Source organism: Rhinatrema bivittatum, chromosome 8 (genome assembly GCF_901001135.1).
Source record: "Rhinatrema bivittatum chromosome 8, aRhiBiv1.1, whole genome shotgun sequence".
In the NCBI taxonomy this organism is placed as follows: Eukaryota; Metazoa; Chordata; class Amphibia; order Gymnophiona; family Rhinatrematidae; genus Rhinatrema; species Rhinatrema bivittatum.
In genome coordinates, this window is record NC_042622.1 from 90,963,882 (window position 1) to 90,981,645 (window position 17,764).

General features: G+C 44.8%; 2 protein-coding genes across 3 annotated transcripts in view; one reads left to right on the top strand and one right to left on the bottom strand.

Annotated features, from left to right (window-relative positions):
- The window catches only part of ADAMTSL2 (ADAMTS like 2), a 66,669-nt gene extending 58,847 nt beyond the window's left edge, over positions 1-7,822 (top strand). Inside the window, exons 16-19 of the mRNA XM_029611960.1 lie at positions 3,205-3,375; positions 4,475-4,651; positions 5,714-5,858; positions 6,173-7,822. Of these exons, the coding sequence (XP_029467820.1) occupies positions 3,205-3,375; positions 4,475-4,651; positions 5,714-5,858; positions 6,173-6,291 (612 nt within the window). The 3' untranslated portion in view covers positions 6,292-7,822. The remainder of the gene's footprint in view (positions 1-3,204; positions 3,376-4,474; positions 4,652-5,713; positions 5,859-6,172) is intronic.
- Positions 7,823-9,094: 1,272 nt separating this feature from the next.
- Positions 9,095-17,764, bottom strand: part of FAM163B (family with sequence similarity 163 member B) — a 92,271-nt gene continuing 83,601 nt past the window's right edge. The window contains exons 2-5 of one of the 2 annotated variants that reach the window (XM_029614254.1): positions 17,405-17,673; positions 16,581-16,652; positions 12,619-12,734; positions 9,095-11,547 (exon numbers count right to left, since the gene is read on the bottom strand). In XM_029614254.1, coding sequence (XP_029470114.1) covers positions 11,179-11,547; positions 12,619-12,711 — 462 coding nt within the window. In that variant the 5' untranslated portion in view covers positions 12,712-12,734; positions 16,581-16,652; positions 17,405-17,673 and the 3' untranslated portion in view covers positions 9,095-11,178. The remainder of the gene's footprint in view (positions 11,548-12,618; positions 12,735-16,580; positions 16,653-17,404; positions 17,674-17,764) is intronic. The other variant, XM_029614253.1, reaches the window with a different exon arrangement.

Here is a 17,764-nt window from a genome sequence, read left to right on the forward strand (position 1 = left end):
GTTAACCACTGTGACCTCAAGGTAAGGTAGGTGTGGGGAGAGATCCATGTATCTCTGAGGGCCCACTGTTTGCAAACAAGCAGGTACTTTCCTTCACGGATTTTGGCTCCTCAGTGTTTATTAAAAAATCAGTTGTCTCTGTGATTGTGTTATAGTTTTTTTTGTTTTTTTTTTTTATTTAAAATGATTTATAACCCACACTTTCCCAAGGGCTCGGGGCGGGGAACAATGAAAGCACACATAAATCTATGACACGGACACAAACATTAAATCAATAACATCAATGTTAGACTTGTACACTTCAAGGTAAAAACAGGTGTAACAAAAATCTTAAAGCGGAAAAAGAAAGAAAAATTGCACCAACTAAACTACTCTGGTAGGTTAAAAGCATTCCTAAAAAGAGACATCTTTGATGCCTTCTTAAATATCTGCTTGTCTGATGTTGTCTGAATCATGCCTAGAAGAGTGTTCCAAGCAAACGGGGCAGCTATTGAGAAGGCTTGGCCCTGTGTTTCACCGAGATGAGCATATATACCGACAGCAAACGGCTGTCGGTATATAAAATTAAATAAAATAAATAAATAAATAAATACCCAGGAGGCTTCTAGAATTCCTTGTTGAGAGGATCTTGTTTATTTATTTATTTATTTGTACATTTTTATATATTGACCTTCCTCAGAAGATATCAAGTCAGTTAACAGTACAGCAAATACATCTCATACATCTTAATGTCATGGGGGGGGGGGGGGGGGAGTGTCATAGATTCATTGGATCACATTGATCCATGGTGCCTAGCAACTTATGGACCAGTAGGGCCACCTTATAGTAAATCCACCATTGAACCAGAAGTTAGCATGTGGCACATTTAAAACTAATCAAAGAAAGTTCTTTTTCACTCAACGCACAATTAAACTCTGGAATTTGTTGCCAGAGGATGTGGTTAGCGCAGTTAGTGTAGCTGTGTTTAAAAAGGGATTGGATAAGTTCTTGGAGGAGACGTCCATTACCTGCTATTAATTAAATTGACTTAGAAAATAGCCACTGCTATTACTAGCAACAGTAGCATGGAATAGACTTAGTTTGTGGGTACTTGCCAGGTTCTTATGGCCTGGATTGGCCACTGTTAGAAACAGGATGCTGGGCTTGATGGACCTTTGGTCTGACCCAGTATGGCATGTTCTTATGTTCTTAGCACTTAACCAGTGGCTTCCTCAGAAATCCAGTACCGTCAAGGACTCCCTACCTCCAAATGAAATGGGAGGAGGCTGGTTTGCTCAACTAGTAACTATTAACTTTAAACTGTGGTCATCTCCCAGGGCCGGTGCAAGCCTATTTTACACCCTAGGTGAACCTTCAGCTATTCACCCCTCTCTCCCAACATCTTTTGGCAGCAGCTGCAACACAAAGCTGTCTCTTACCCACAGTAGTGGCTCTAGTACTGTGCTTCTTTCTTTGGCAGTATTGACTCTGGTACAGTGGCCCTCTAGACCTCGAAATCTTGGCAAATTAGGTGACTGCCTAGTTTGCTAATCAAAGCACCAGACCTGCCAACTCCCATTTCTTGTTGGTGGCTTTCTGGGGGAGTGTAGGCCCCATGCCATGCTCCTCACTTTTCCTACTTCCTCTACAGAGATTCTCTTACTTAAAGCTGACCAGCAAATAACTAGAGAAGGCCACCCTATCACTACATAGCCACCCGTTCCCAGGGGCGGTTCTATCATGAGGCAGGGTGAGGCTGTGGCCTCAGGCGACAGAATTTTGGAGCGGCAAAAGGTGCCCCTCCATAACACCTCTACCACAGCCACTGCCTCACTCTGCCTCCAAAGTCAAACATCAGATCAGGCAGGGATAAACCAAACCCCTGCCCGATCCGCTCAGGGGAAACACACGTCCCTAACTCTGGGCAGCAGGAGATGACGGGATAAACGTGACTCCTGCTGCCACCCACCCCAAAACTGGTGATTTTCGAAGGCATTTGCAGAGGGCACAATGACCTTACTCGAACGCGGCTTTCACAGCGCAACACACTTTGAGCTGCAGGGAAACGAAGCCGTCCTGCAGGTACATTTATCTCAGGGGAGGAGATCAGTGTATGATCGCTGGATTTTTTTTTTTTAAATGTACTCCTGCTATTTCCCCACTCCGACCACCTGCAGAAACAGCAGAAGCAAAGGCTGCAGATGCTTTTAGCTCTTTGAGAAGAGGACGAGGTGGTTGACAGCAGACTCCATCCTACTGGCAGCTGAAAAAAAGGCCTAGGCCCTCTGGGTGTATGTGGGTGACTGCCAGTTTGTGTGTTTTTTATGTATGCCTGTGTGTGTGCACGGGTGGGTGACTGCTTGTGTGTGTGTTGAAAAGGGGGGGAGATCCTGTGTGTGTAGGTGAGAGGCTGTGTGGGTATGGGAGACCGTGTGTGTATGTGTGTGTGTGTGTGTGTCAGTGGGAGGGTGAGAGCTTGTGTGTCGATGGGGAAGGTGAGAGCCTGTGTGTGTCAGTGTGGGGGGGGGTGTGTGTGTGTGTGTTTGATAGCCTGTGTGTGGGTAAGTATAACTGCTTGGGTGTGGGTGGGTGAATGAATGGGTGTCTGCCTGAGTGTGTGTGCATGTGTGAAAATGAATTGGTGCCTGCCTGGGGGTCTGTGTGAGTGTGTGAGAGAGAACTGGTGCCTGCCTGGGGTCTGTGTGTGTATGTGTGTGTAAGAATGATTATGTGCATGCCTGGGGAATGGGGGGGGGGCGGGGGGGGAAGAGTGGTGTGAGAATGAATGGCAGCTTGCTGGGTGTGTGTGTGTATGTGAGGGAGCCAGTGAGAGTGAGAGCGTGAGCGTGTGTGTGTGTGTGTGTGTGTGTGTATGAGAGAATCCGGGGAAGAGCTTATGTGTGGGGGGTGGGGAGAGAGAGTGTCTTAGGGTGCAGGGTAGGGGGGAGCAGGAGGCGGAGTGCCATCTCATCGGCCTCAGGCTGCAGATTGCCTTGAGCTGCCCCTGCCCTTCCCCCAAGTTAACAGCAGTTCTGCTGAATGACAAAGGAACCCTAATGTGAATGGGGGTGGGGGGGAGTCATAGTGACCACAATGCACCTGTTTCTGGTAATAGCTTTATTGCATTATTTTATTGCCTATTGTGGTTTTTTGAAATTCCTCAGATAAGGATCATGTGCTGTATCTTACTGGTTCCTCCCTCATTGGTAACTCATTTTATTCCAGTGCAGTGGAAGCTGTGGGCAGGGCAAAATGATCAGGCATGTGTACTGCAAGACTAGTGATGGCCGTGTGGTGCCTGAATCTCAGTGCAACCTGGAAACAAAGCCCCTTGCTATACATCCTTGTGGAGACAAGAACTGCCCTCCCCACTGGCTGGTACAAGACTGGGAAAGGGTAAGACTTACTGGACCAATAGTAAGTACTGTGCAAAAATATACATGATCAATTGCCAGATGCCTTTTTATAAATTAGTATTTGAGCTTAAAAAATAGTCTCAAGCTACATGCAAAAAAGAAGGGAGAGATGGTACAAACATTCAAGATTCCAGCAGGCGTCAATAAAGAACCCAAGGTAAGCATGTTCCATAGAACGAGCGCATCGTGGTATGAAGCTGAAGAGAGGGCCACCCAAAAGAGCGTAGTGGACACCCGGGCCAGTCTTCCAATGGTGACTACAGGAGCCAAAACGGTGGCAGAAATCAGACGTGCAGGGGATAGACGTAAAGGGAGTAAATTTACAATGCTGTGGGAAGATTGGGCCTGCCAGCTAATTTTTAAAGGGAAACGCCTTGGGAATCAGCAGAAAATGTGGGCTTGTCAGCGACAAGTAGCCCCTCGCTTTGCATCTGCTTTAAGGATGAAATCTCGTGCATGCTTTACCTTCTCCCCCCATCATCTTTTTACTGTGGTAAATAAGTGTGTAGGCTGAAGGGGGAGCATTTTTCAAACTAGGGAATTTGTCCCTGTAACTGCTTAGTTATCGGGGTAAATTCTTTAAAAATTGTCCTCAAAGGGAGAAAACCACAGATCCACATGAGAGGGCAATATGCCAACTTTCTCTCGTCTGTTTATTTATTGCGAAGTTAAATAGCATTTTCCTCATTTTAAAAAGTAAAGCTTTAGTGGATCAGGTGTTTGGCCAACTAAGTAGACTTGATAAAGCAAGCCAACAAGTTTTTGATCTCCCTTCTATAGCTCTGCTTCTCAGCTCAAAAGATGCATAAAAGAGCAACTTAGGATTCCCAGGCCTCAGATGGAGTATTGTTTTGATTTGTTTCTAGAGGTTCTTGTTTCCTTTTCATGGTGCACAGTACTAGAGGGGAGGGCTGTGCTGTATCGTATTGCTGATTCTGTTAATGGTGTTTCAAAACACGACAAAACTTCATCTTCATTCAGGAAGCCATTGGCTAAAATATATCCTGTGCTGTGATTGGTCAAGTAAGAACTCGGTCATCCCTGCTGAGGTTCAGCATGAGCTCATTTCTCTTTTACAGTGCAACACCACGTGTGGCAGGGGCGTGAAGAGGAGGATTGTCCTGTGCGTCGAGATTGCAAATGGGAAAGTGAAGACTCGGAATCCCGCAGACTGCGATGCCATCACTAAGGCCATGGAAGAGAACACCTGCTTCGAGCGGCCTTGTTTTAAGTGGTATACAACCCCGTGGTCCGAGGTGAGGGGGAGGGGGTGGAATCTCTGTTCCAACTAAACCACATGCAGAGTCACCCTGAACAACACAAGGTAGACACAAAGCTATGGGTGAGGGTGAAAACAAAAATATCTGCATATGGTGAGATTGTCTTGGAATCCAACGGTCTCACTAATGTTTTTCTACGTCATGGGAAGCATGTTGAACCTGGATGATGGTTGCCATCCCTAGACACCATTTTAGCCCTCACGTTTTGCTTAGCCTTCATTAGGAATTGGAGTAAGAATAAAATGCAGCCAAATGGCATCCTTATTCTGTTGTAGCAAACAATGAGAATTTGCTTCATTCTCTTTTTACTGTAATCCCCCAGCCCTAGCTCTGCTTGGCATGGAGGATAGGACAAGTGACATATCAAGTGACCTTAGGGGAAAGACATGGAGCGGAATGCACACAATGTTTTAATGGATTTGACACAGCACAACCTGCTGTGGATCTCCCGTGCTGCCATTATTGCAGAATGGACAGAAGCAGATTTAAATTTGATAATCTGTGCCAAGGGAGCCACTGGGTGCCTTCATGGCCTTGGCAGGCTGCACATCCTGCTGAGACAGGCAGAGCTCCATGCAGAGATGAAGGCAACTTTTCAGTTTGCTTAGGATGACATGTGGAATAATTGTAGAGTAACAGCAATACTAGGACAAACCTCTCTGTAGGAGTGTTCTAAGGAGTGGAATGCTAGTCCTTCAAAATTTCTAAAGCTTGTCCAATAATAAAAGCGACACAAACCTCCCCCCCATGAAAAAAAACAAGTACCTCATTTTTTATACTTTGCCTCCTGACCCCTTCTCAGCACATAATTATCCTCTGGGCTAATCTGGACCTGTTCTAAGCTACACACGACCTTGTGCTAATCTGCATCACTTGTAAAGCATTTTGTAAATGGTCAAAACTCTCACTTGAAGTAGCAAAGGGTTTAAGGAGGCTCTGTTTGCATATCATGTGACCTATGGGGGCTAATTCAGTCATGTGCATGTATATATACAGTTTGACCTCTCCTGTTCTTCTAACACAAGTTATGTTTCCCAGTGTACTAAAACCTGTGGTGTTGGCATGAGGATGCGTGATGTGAAATGCTACCAGGGAAGTGATATTGTGCGTGGCTGTGACCCACTGGTGAAGCCTGTGAACAAACAGACCTGTGACCTGCCACCCTGCCCCACCGAGCCACCAGGTGAGAAGGGCCAGGACCAGGGCTCTTGAGAATGGGACCACTCGAATTGTAGAGCTTTGTGCAGATTAAGGGAGAGGAAAGTGAAGAGTCCAATGTGTGTATACGTCCATGACCACTGTAAGAGGGTGGAGTAAGAGTGATTGATGGCGGAGGATATGATGCAAGGTTACTATATCTACAGGGTTCAGAAAAAACTAAGTGCTCAGAAGTGAGACAATCCCACAGAGACGGCACCTTTATCGGTTCGTATTTACAGAAGGCAGACACTCTATCTTCTGGCAGCTGACTGTCCATCTCCATTTTCTCATCTCTAGATGACAGCTGTCAGGACCAGCCTGGTACTAACTGTGCACTGGCAATCAAGGTGAATCTCTGCAGCCACTGGTATTACAGCAAAGCATGCTGCAGGTCGTGCAGGACCACACATTCCTAGTGCAAACAGAAGACCTACTCCTATCCTTGTGCCATTGAAGGAAGTAAGGGTAGGCTGCCTTCTGGCCAGGCATAAATAAGTTAAAGAAAATGCACATTTATTTTTCCTCTGGCCTAGACAATGTATATGTGTAAGAGAGATTCCATCAAAATTCATGCTACTGCAGCATGTGCCTAGCATGGCTGGGTGCCCACGAGGGATGTATAACTTTCAAATATTTTCACTTACAAGATTGTTTAAAGGATCTGCAGTTACAGCAGCTCTCATAAAAAAACAAGTATCATTTAAAAGCTATAAACTTCAATGCTCCATAAATAAAAATTGTGTGTGTGTGACAGATAATTCCCAAGATGATAGAGGCTTTGAACAATACACAAATAGTCCAGACTGGAAGTTTAAGGCAGAGTGAACCCAGAACTATTCATTTGCAGCAATCCTGGGGGATGGGTTGGTGTTAAATGGATTTTTCTCTCTGTTGCCTTTCCAAGATGGCCAATGAAAAGTCCATGATGAAACAATGGCCATCTTGCTTGACAGCTGCTTTTCCTTGCTTGACAGCCGCTTTTCCCAGCAGGATTTTTCGTTCCTGGATGGATAGATTTAGACGGCAATTTCAAAAGCAGTTTATGCGGGTAAGTTACTTATTTACCCAGATAGAAGGGCTGTCTGCAAATCACCCACTCTTATCCTGGCATAAAGGGCATATGCGGGTTCCACCGCGAACAGACTTCTAGCTAGGTTAAGGGAAGGTGGTCCTGTGAGTGTATTTAGGTCAGAGGAAGAAAACGATGCACACAGATTGCATTTTCAAACGTTGCTGTCCACGAAAGAGAGAGAGAGAGAATACCCCCACAAAAAAAAGCAGCAGAAAATGTCAGTGGCAATTTGTACCCATGGCAATTTTCAAAATGAAAGTAGGTGTGCACTTTCACAATTTGGTGCAAAAGGTTGTGGTGAAAAAGTGTGCGCAGACTCCCTAGAAGGACTGCAACTTATGAAAAGCACAGCCAGGCTATGCCATCACCCAAATTTATAACCATTAGTCCAGTTCATATCAAAATATATAGAAAAAAAAAATAAACTGTTTTAAAATCATATTCCTAACACTCAGATTTCCCAGCATAAGGAGGAAAGGTTTAGCTCGTCCTTTAATTGGATTTCTTAGCCTAGATACATTCTTTGCAACCAGGAGAGGGATTTCCTGAGGATACCCCAAGTGACTTATCTACTGCTCTGCAGCGAGTGTGCACTGCACCATTTCTTAGAGCAAGTTCCCCAAACTGTATGAAAAATGTATTAAAGCAATTTGTAATATGTAGGTGTATACTTTATCAGAGAATTTTATTATGTAATCAAACTTTAGTGTCATAAATAAATAATGTACTGTGGACATTGTATATAATAAGTGAACCGCAACCCCCCCACGTGGAGGCTCTTATTTTAATGTTTCTGTACAGATAGTGGATGTTACACCTCTAGCTGTGATTTCTTTTCATATCTGTATTTTAATAAAATGGTCATATTTATGGTACTTGTCTTCTCACTTGTTTGAATACTGACTTTAGAGCATTCACATTTCCCCTCATCCCCTCCTGTCCCAAAAATGGGAGCTCCTTTTTTGAAGAGGACAGGGGGGGGGGGGAGGGGATTTTCCCAGTAGATACTTTTTTTTTCTCTCTCTCAGCAAGCAGGGAGTGAGGGGGGGAGATCAGCAGTGCCGACCTCAGAAATTAGCCTCTCTTGTCTGACAGCCCTGAGTAGGGGAGAGTGGCCAGTCAGATTTAGGACTACCGCAGGGTAGTGCCTAGATTTGGTCTGCAAGTTAGGAAACCACTAAAAATCAGTGCTAGCTGCGCTACTTTCCCTACCACCTGATCCCGCCCAGATCTTGGCCAGCTGAATTTAGCTGCCTAGCAAAGCTCGGGCTGCTAACATTTAGCCACTAGACCAAGTTGATTTTCAGAGGCTTGGATTTAGTTGGCTCGATCCCTTTGAAACTGGGACCCTTCACAGCCCAATTTTCAAAGCAGCTGTAGGAAGATGGCCCTCCCTTTTCGCTTGCTGCACAGCGTGCATTATCTCCAGCTGCATGGAAGGGGCTGTGCCCAGGGGTGTGGTTAGATCAGGAGGGGAAAAAGTCTGCACCCAGATGGGCATTTTCAAATCTTGGCATGCACTTTTCCAGCAAAATTCCCTACCTGCAGGAAAAGCAAGGGCAAGTGACCGCACGTATCCTGCATCCACAGCAAGTTTCAAATGCAATAGTAAAAGCGTTGAAAAGCAAGATTTGCACATAGGAGTGGGCGCTCTTCCAACAGAAGCAGTTTCAAACATTTTCCCCCGACTGCTATAATCAAAGCATTTTACACAGTGTTTCTACTTAAATGCGTGCACACAAATGTAGAAAGAACAGAGATGTACGTGTACACCTCTCTAGTTGTGCTTTTGTACACTTTCTAGTTTAATAAAGCAGGAATGGAAAGGTAGAATGGTTAAAGCCTCCTGTGCTGAAAACTACAGACCGAGGTCACAGAACTCAGCTATACAAGATGACAGAATATTCCGTTATCTTGCAGGCAGACACCTTCCGAGTTCGATGTCAGGGAATTTCATGGACATTGCATAAATGTCTGGACAGAAGTGTATGTTAAGATGTATAACCCAGGATTCAAACCAGATCAAGTGACCCACACCATAAAATCATGGTAAGGCGAGGCATTTCACCTCTGCCTGAATGCCAAAAATGAGACCGAGAGGTTCTTAAAAACCCGCTTAGTGAGAGCCAGACATCACGCTGGAAAACAAGGGCAAAGAACCTTTATTTATTTATTCTTTTTTGCTTGCTTTTTGTTTTTCTCAGCGAGTCCAGAAATCTTATAAAACACTTCAACAATTTACAGCAAGTTCATTTACATGAAACAGATTAAAGTGTTGCTCATTTCAAAGATATATGCTAGAAAAGAAACACTCTCTCCCCCCGCCCCGCTGCACCCCAATAAAACAAACCCCAGAAAAGCAGAAATGGCAGAACTAATTACACTGTCACAAGGAAATGCAAAATCCAAAGCCAGAGAGAGTGCTTTAAAGGTTTTCATAGAACTGCACAAATTATACGTCTGTAAAAACAGCAGCATGACAGAACTCCCTCAACACCACCCCCAATGCATCATCCCATCCAAGTAATCAAGATATTACTGGCTAAGACCGATTTAAAAAAAAAAAAAAAAAAAAAAAGTGCATGAAATGGCACAACAAACCACGGTTGACTTGTACCTGAACTACCTCCCACAAAATTACAAAAAATTTAAAAAAAGTTAAAAATTAAAATATCCAGACGTACCACAACTGAGCATTTATAAACAACCTGAGACCCAGGATGTTGATTCTCCCTTTGCCTCCTGTCTCCCTCCCGCCCACCAAGAAGAGAGAAGGGTCTAGGAAGGGTGCCAGCATAGGCTGTTCTTGGCATGGAGCACAGTTACTGCTGACTCCTACAAATGGAGGAATGCCTCTGGCGGTGACCAACATCAACAAGGTTACAAAGCATTCCAGCAGCCTTGGTGGGTCTGGAAGAAATGGGAAATCTTTGAAGGTTACAATTCCTTTTATTACGCAGAGAAAATATGTTCCAGTCCATGAGCTATCCACGGCCCATGCAGGCCCTTGCAGACGCAGCTGAAGAAAGGCGCTCCGTGGCCTGGAAAGCTCGTGCACTGTAACCATTAAAAGAGACCGCAACTCACAAACATTTCACCTTTTATGGGACTGACACACGTGAAGGTATTATTGATGCAATAGCTACAGCTACAAGCAAGAGGTTTGCATAAACGTCCACGCTGGCAAAAGGCATCCAGACCTGAAAGACTCCACTCTTCCCCGCGACTTGTACAACTATCTGGACTTTGCTCAGTGAGGTCCTAGCCTAGCCCAGCACTGCAAGGTGACAGGAGAGGCAGATGGAGCGGACATCCCCCGGTTACCTGTGGCTCTTGCAGGGGGAGGTGCTGCGAGGGTGAGGTACAGGCAATTTAGAGAAGGAAAGCAGGCAGAGCTAATGGAAGATACTGGTCTTGCCCTTGGTCCAGGAGCAGTACTACCTATCCTGTTAGCACAGTGAAATCTTCCAGGATACCTCCGAGGCTGAAAGCTTCAGTTTCAATTACATCATTCATCTTGAGTTAACAGGCAACTCTTCTTTCCAAAGAAGGAAACTTAAACCTTTCTTTCTGAAATGTGCAACCAACTTATATATATATATATATATGCTTATTTATTTTAATTTTGTGTCTATATCTGGAAAACAAACAAAAACATTTCCCAAAATAACTTATATGGAATGGGATAAATACTGAGCCGAGCCTTTTGTAATGGGCCCAATGGATGCCTTAGCCAAGGAAGAGAAGAGGGCTTTGGCTGTTGACAATAGGAACAGGAGACCCTCCAGAGCGCAGATCTAATAGTGTGAAACCAGCCACCGGTTGCTACCAGTCTCCATCCTGCGCTGGACACCTAAAAATGGACCCCCCCCCCCCCCAAACCCTGTGATCTGGAACAGAATCACCCCCTTATTCTGCATATAAAAGAATGCACAGTATCAAAACCTCGCTTTCAGCATTTGTATAAAAAGAGCTTTTTCTTCCCCCCCCCCCCCACCCAGTGTTCTGACATCCACTGCAGCCGCACACATTGTACAGGATCCTTTCAAATAAAGAATATCCGACTATATTAAATCTCTACCTATTTAACGTATAAATACATTCAGAACTTTTTAACACTTGAAGAATTTGCTTTTGTTCCCTGCTAAATAAAAGGTGTGTGTGTGTGTGTGTGTGTGTGTGAGTGTCTGTGTGTGTGTGGGAAGGGGGCTGAAGCAGTCTTGGATGTGGCTCAGACGTCCGTGCTTATGCTGCGGCTGCGAGAGAAGGCCTCCCGCATGGCCGACAGGCGGTTGGGGTTCAGCACCTGCAAGCTGTTGGGATTCACCGGCAGCTCGAGCTCCTCCTGGCTGATGGCCTTGTAGCCGATGAGCTCGCCCCCGTTTCGCATCTCCTCTGGCTGGTGCACAAAGAAGGGAGGCTCGCGGTGAGAGCAGCTGGGGCAGCGCGCGTGCTTCTTGCCGTACGGCGAGGCATACAGAGAGGGCCCATTGCTCAGCGCTGCGTTCCGGTTGCAGTGGGCCAGGGGGAAACGGGAATGCACCGCAAAGTCGGGCTCCTCCTCATCCTCTTCCGACTCCTCCTTTTTGCAGCAGTAATACTGAAGTTGGGGGAGGAAAAAAGAGAAAAGGGAATGAAATGCAGGGAAGCACTGGATGCAGGGGGAACATTAGCAACCTAAAAGCTGGTGACCACTGCTTTCACAGACCCATTTCTTACACAGGGAGGGGGGGGGGGGAAAAAAAGGGACATTTTCACGGATCAAACTGGCCGGCTTCAAAAGTTGTAAAAAAAAAAAAAAAAAAATTTCAAGAACATTTAGAAACTTTCAGACAAACAAGTGCTTCAACTGGCACATGGAGCAAACTGCCAGGAAAAAGTTATGGCTTTTCTACATAGCATCCCCATCACAGGAATCCGGCATCAACCCCCATGTCTCCCACCCAGCGGCGTGCATCACTGCTGCACTCTTCTCTATTACAACATGGGTGGCTGCTGGTTTCCACCGCAAGACAGGGTCATTTGGGGCATGCTTAATAAAAAAAAATAAAAAATGGTGCTGCAGGGAACATGTACAGCAACTTTGAGAAGAAATCTTCAGAATTTAGGAGAGCCACCAAAAATAGCACTTTTAATAATGCCTGTATTAGATTCATTTTCTGACTTGTAGACAGGGGCAGATTTCCCAATAGGCAGAACAGACAAGTGTCTACAAGCAGCCACAGTACAGGAGTCCAGTAGCCACTCCTGCATGGCCACTTCATTGGAGGAGGGACCGGCTGTCCACATGCCCAAGGGCAGTCACAAGTATAAATCTGTTGCGGCCTGGAGAGATGCCCAAGTTATCCACTTTCAGAAGGGAGATTTTAGGCCAGTCTTGTGTTTCTGATCCTCCCCACCCTGATGCACTCTGGTACTTGCAGTGCTGATTTCGATGGGTGGAACCAGGGACTATAAATACCATGATGCATTGGGCTGTAAGCTCAAAACCAAGACAGGGTAAAATATCTCCCTCCTGGAACTAGGTAGGTAGGCCACTCTGCACCTGTGCCTTTTCACCCACAAAGTGCAGCTGGCCTGTTGCCATGGTTCCTGTGGTTAAGCCTCCTCCGTTCAACAATTTTTCAGCTCTCTCTCTCATTTCCCATGCACAATGTGGACTACAGCATACCTGAAGTCTACAGTAGCAAAGTACCGCTATGATGCAGAGCAGAATAACAGTCGCTAATATTCCACCTGTGATGACCACGGTCCCGGCTGTCATTCGACCTCCTCCCCATTAACCACCTGCAAGACATGAGGCAGGTCGAAAGTTAAAATTACTACAGCAAACCAGACCAATCTTTATAGCATAACGCGCTCCAAGCAATGTTTTGGAAAGGGTAGCAGTAACTGGAACGACTATCTCCAAATACCCTCAGTAACACTGCCAGACATTTGACAGCACCAGCTGCAGTTTGGGCCTTTTGACACCAAACGCACAGAATATTTCAAAGCTCCGAAGCAGAAGGGGGTCTGTGTTTCCTATGGAGATGCTTTGGCGTCAGGGGAACACCTTTTGGCCAAATAAGGTGGGGAGAAGGTGGGGGTGGGGGGAAGGTGCCTTTCCTAAAGAGGGAGAGTTGATAACTCCTAGAGACAGCGCAAAGGGCAACCACACCTCAGCAGGCAAAACCTGCAAAATCAGCTCTTGGAACTTCTGAATGCAATCAAAAGACTAAAGAACCAGGAGCTAGAACACACTTGGCCCTTAATGCACATACAAAGAGTCAACCTTATTCAAACACATAAGGCGCGCGGCGCTTCCCAACTCACAAGAGCTCACACTGCACCACCCAGAGCCTTCAAGTCCACAGCCACCTTACACTGTAACTCTGCAGGCAGGAAGCTCCTCTCCTCACTGTGACTGCCTGACTTTTTACAGAAGTGGAAAAGAAGGGTTAACTTCCCTGGGTACCAAGCTAGGGTGGGGTGGTGAGTGGGTGGCTGGATGCCACACCATCCCTTGGAGTCAGTTTGTGAGCTTGAAAGGGAAAGGAGATGCCCTTGCCTGAGGAGTTGTTTTGTCCGGCAACTGCCTTGGCTGGCCTTGATGGATCTTTCTACTAGAATCATCGGGGATGGATGAACAAAACCCTAAGGTAAGTAAAGCATTAAATACTCATATAGAAATGGGAAATATGGGGAAAAAGGCAATATTTGGAAAGCTATGTGCATTAATGCTCATAGTATGGGGAATTAAAGTCCCAGATCTAGAGGCAGTCATAGAAGAAGCTGATTTAGATATAGTAACTCTAACGGCGACCTGGGACACAGAAAATCATGACTGAGGTATAGTTATATCCAGCTACAGTCTATTCAGGAAGGACCGGATAAGAAGGAAAGGAGGAGGCTTGGCATTATATATAAAGAACAATATTAAAGCAACAGAACTGTTGGGCTTACTAGGAAAGGAGGAGGCACTGTGGGTTCATCTGGAAAGAGGGAATGGACAGTGGAGGGAGCGGGGAGAAAAGGGGACTGGATTCAGACGGCAACCAGTCGTATCAGTACCCTAACGTTTACAGTCTAGGGTACCAATATGCAGACATTATGGAAAAAGCACAGAACTGCTTCTACGGCCAAGTCCAAAAGCGAAGCATGTTCAACTAGCAGCATTGTCTGAATTATCAGGAAGGCTGCTCACTCAGGTAAAAATGTTGCTAGCAGTAATTTGGGTTTGATTTTTAATATTACTACCCTTAATATAAGGCTTGGGGGTTAAACTGTACAGAGCAGCAGTTACTACCATAAGAAGCTTGCTGGGCAGACTGGATGGACCATTTGGTCTTTTTTTTTTTTTGCCGTCATTACTATAGTACAATGTTATGTATGTGACATCTGTTTATATTGGTGTAATATACAGATCTCCATCACAGACAGAGTGAGATTTACTGGAGGATTGCTGTGAAAGGGGAGGTGCTGCTGCTAGGGGATTTCAATCTGCCAGATGTGGATTGGGACATCCCAACTGCGGTATCTTCTAGAGGCAGGGGATCCTGGATTATCTACAAGGAGAACTCTTCTGTCAACTGGAAATGGAAACCACATGGGAGGGAGTGATACTGGAACTGGTGCTTACCAACAGGGATAATGGATGATCATCTGGGATCCAGTGACCATCGGATTTTGTGGTTCAATATTAGGACACAAGAGATGAGGGTTCATTCTAAGACGAGGATCCTAGTCTTCAGGAAAACTAACTTACCTCAAAGAGACGTTAGCTGGATGGGGAAAATCTAGGAGAAGTAGAAGGGAAGGGAACTAAAAGGAGATGTCATAAGGGTAACTAATCTTTTTGTTATGAAAGTAACTTAAAGGGAAGAGGAAAAAGAGACAGTTATGGTTTTCTAAAGAAGCAGCTGAAAAGGGAAGGGAGAAGAAGTTATATTCATAAACTACAAGAGATCGCAGAAGGAGGAAGACAGGTGACAATATCTCGAAAAATGAAGAGAAGCTAGGAAAGTAGTCAGGAATGTGAAAATTCAAATAGAAGAAAAATAGCAAATATGGTAAAACAGAAAAGGGGACAAGACTTTTTTTATATATATATTAGTGATAGAAGGAAGTGCAAAAGTGGCATTGTGAGACTCAAAGATGAAGAGGAGAAATATGTAGAGACTGCTGAGGAAAAAGCAAAATGACCTAATTTCTGTTTGGTGTTCACTGTGGAAGGGCCTGGAGCAAGACCACATAAAACAAACACAAATAAGACTGGAAGTGAGGTAAACCTCAATCGATTTTCAGAAAAGTGCATTCTTTAGGAGCTAACTAAGCTTATAGTAGATAAGACAATGAGGCTGGATGGGATACAGCCAAGGGTTTTAAGGGAACTTAAGAGATATCCTGGCAGCTCCACTGGCTGACCTTTTCATTGCTTCTTTAGAGCTGGGAGAAGTCCTGGAGGACTGGAGACGGGCGGATGTGGTTCCTAATCATAAAAGTGCAAGTAAGGAGGAGGCTCGGAACTTCAGACCGGTTAGTCTGACCTCTGTGGTGAGCAAACTAATGGAATCACTGCTAAAACACAGGATCGTGAAATTTTTGGAATCCAATGGATTGCAAGATCCAAGGCAGCATGGCTTTACCAGAGGTAAATCTTGTCAGTCGAATCTGATTCATTTCTTTGATTGGGTGACCAGAGAGTTGGATCAAAGGAGAGTGCTAGAAGTAGTATACTTGGATTTCAGCAAGACCTTTGACACAATTCCGCACAGAAGATATAAATAAATTGAGCACCCTTGGTATGGATCCTAGAATGACTGACTGAGTTAGAAACTGGCTGAGTGGGAGGTGACAAAGGGTAGTAGTAAATGGCATTTTCTCTGAGGTGGGTGATGTTACTAGCAGTGTGCCTCAGGGATCGGTCCTTAGACTAGTACTTTTCAACATTTTTATGAGCAACATAATTGAAGGATTGTTGGAGAAGGTTTGTCTTTTTGCTGATGATACCAAAATCCAGAACAGGGTGGACAGCCAGGAAGGTGTGGAAAACATGAGGAGGGATCTAGCGAAGCTCAATGAATGGTCTAAGGTCCAGCAGCTAAGATTTAATATTAAAAAATGTAGAGCAATGCATTTAGGATGCAAAAACCCAAGAGAAAGGTACAGTATTGGAGGTGATATTCTTCTAAGCACAAAAGGAAGAGTAGGATCTGACAACTCCAGCACAGCACTCCCTTCTTTGGCAGTATTGGCTTTCACCCTTTGGTTCTCATGCTGGTTGGATTTTGTCGCCTCCAAATTTTTGGTGCTCTAGGTGGAATGGAAGCACAAGCCCTGTTCCAAGGTCTTTCGCTAAAGGCTAATGTCTGCTGTGACTAAGTCACCACTGAAACTCAACCAAAGGCATCGTGGCACCATAACTGCAGTACTATAAACAGTAATATAATCTCTGCTCTGCCACGTAATGGGGAGGGGGGAAGAGTTTAGTACCCCATTATAATAGACATTTTGTTCTCCATCAGATCATGACCCGGAGCAAGGTCTCAGACTGGGGCAGAAACGTCAGCTGTTATCGTTAATACAGAATGATTAGGGTACCTGCTCGCTTAATGTTATGTATTGATCATATGAAACCTTCGGTTTACTTACCTGCAGCCTGTATAATGTGTATTCCTCCCTCCCCTCCAGTTTTTCCTGACCTAACGTGATACGTTTCTGCTTCTGAAAACATAATTACAGTGCCAAGTCTTGCAAACATCGCAGATAAAATGTTAAAAGTTTGTGCCCTAAATACTTTTTGGTTATAGCCTTGTTTCGTATTTTCCCTCCATGCTCCTGCTTATGGTTTATCCGCCCATGAAGTATCTTGAGAGGTCTTCCTTGCTCTGCGAGCCCTCCCTTATTACAGTATCAGATCACATTTAACAATTTGTTCTCTGCCTAAGGGTTATTAAAGCTGACGTACATTACAAATGAAGGCAGCAAGCTGTTTAAGCCATCAGAGAGCTGTTTTATCTTAATTTGTTAACTGGCGTAACCCCTGGGCTGAAGTCCTCGATGAGGAGTCCAAAGGCACACTATTGAGAAACCCAGAGCCTATAATCTCATTTCTTCTCATGGCTCTTGAACGGCAAGTTACTTCCAGGATTCCCTATGGGGGGTGGGGGAGAGGAGGAATACTCCCCAAGTCCATTTTAGTAAAGTAATAATCATGCTGGAGTCTAGAGACAAGTTCCAACGTAAGTTTTACTGAGCTGATGGCAAGTAAAGAAGCCCAATAATTCAATACGGGTTCCTTTAGTAAACCCATTGTTTTCTTTAAATTAGATAAATCTGTGACTCTGTAATTTCTTTCACTTAATAGTCCCATCCAGCTTTGTCCCTCCCAATTTGGGGCAGTTGTGAAGCTTCGTCTAACTGGTAGCAATACTGGTGGGTGTTTAGTCCAAAATTACTTCCCCAAGTGTCCATACCTTGAATCTGATGTCTTGAAACACCACTCCACACTCCACTCTCCTCTGATGACTTAGTCCATGGGCACCGATGGGTACCTCTCTCCTCCTTGAATATCAGAATGATATATACAGTAGATAATCACCAGTGGGGTGCCACTCTTCTCCTTATTTCCTACTCTTCCTCTCCTCCCAGGAAATGGAGGATATCCAGTCTTCTTGCTTTACCTCTGATGGGTCAATGGATCTCTCTGGGAGGTAGTCCCCACTGGAAACTTCAACTTTGTCCTCTAAGAAAAAAATAAACAGTAAATGGAAACTTCCTTCCCTACAACTGAATAACTGAAGACAAAAGTATTTCCTACTTTCAAAAAGAAATTA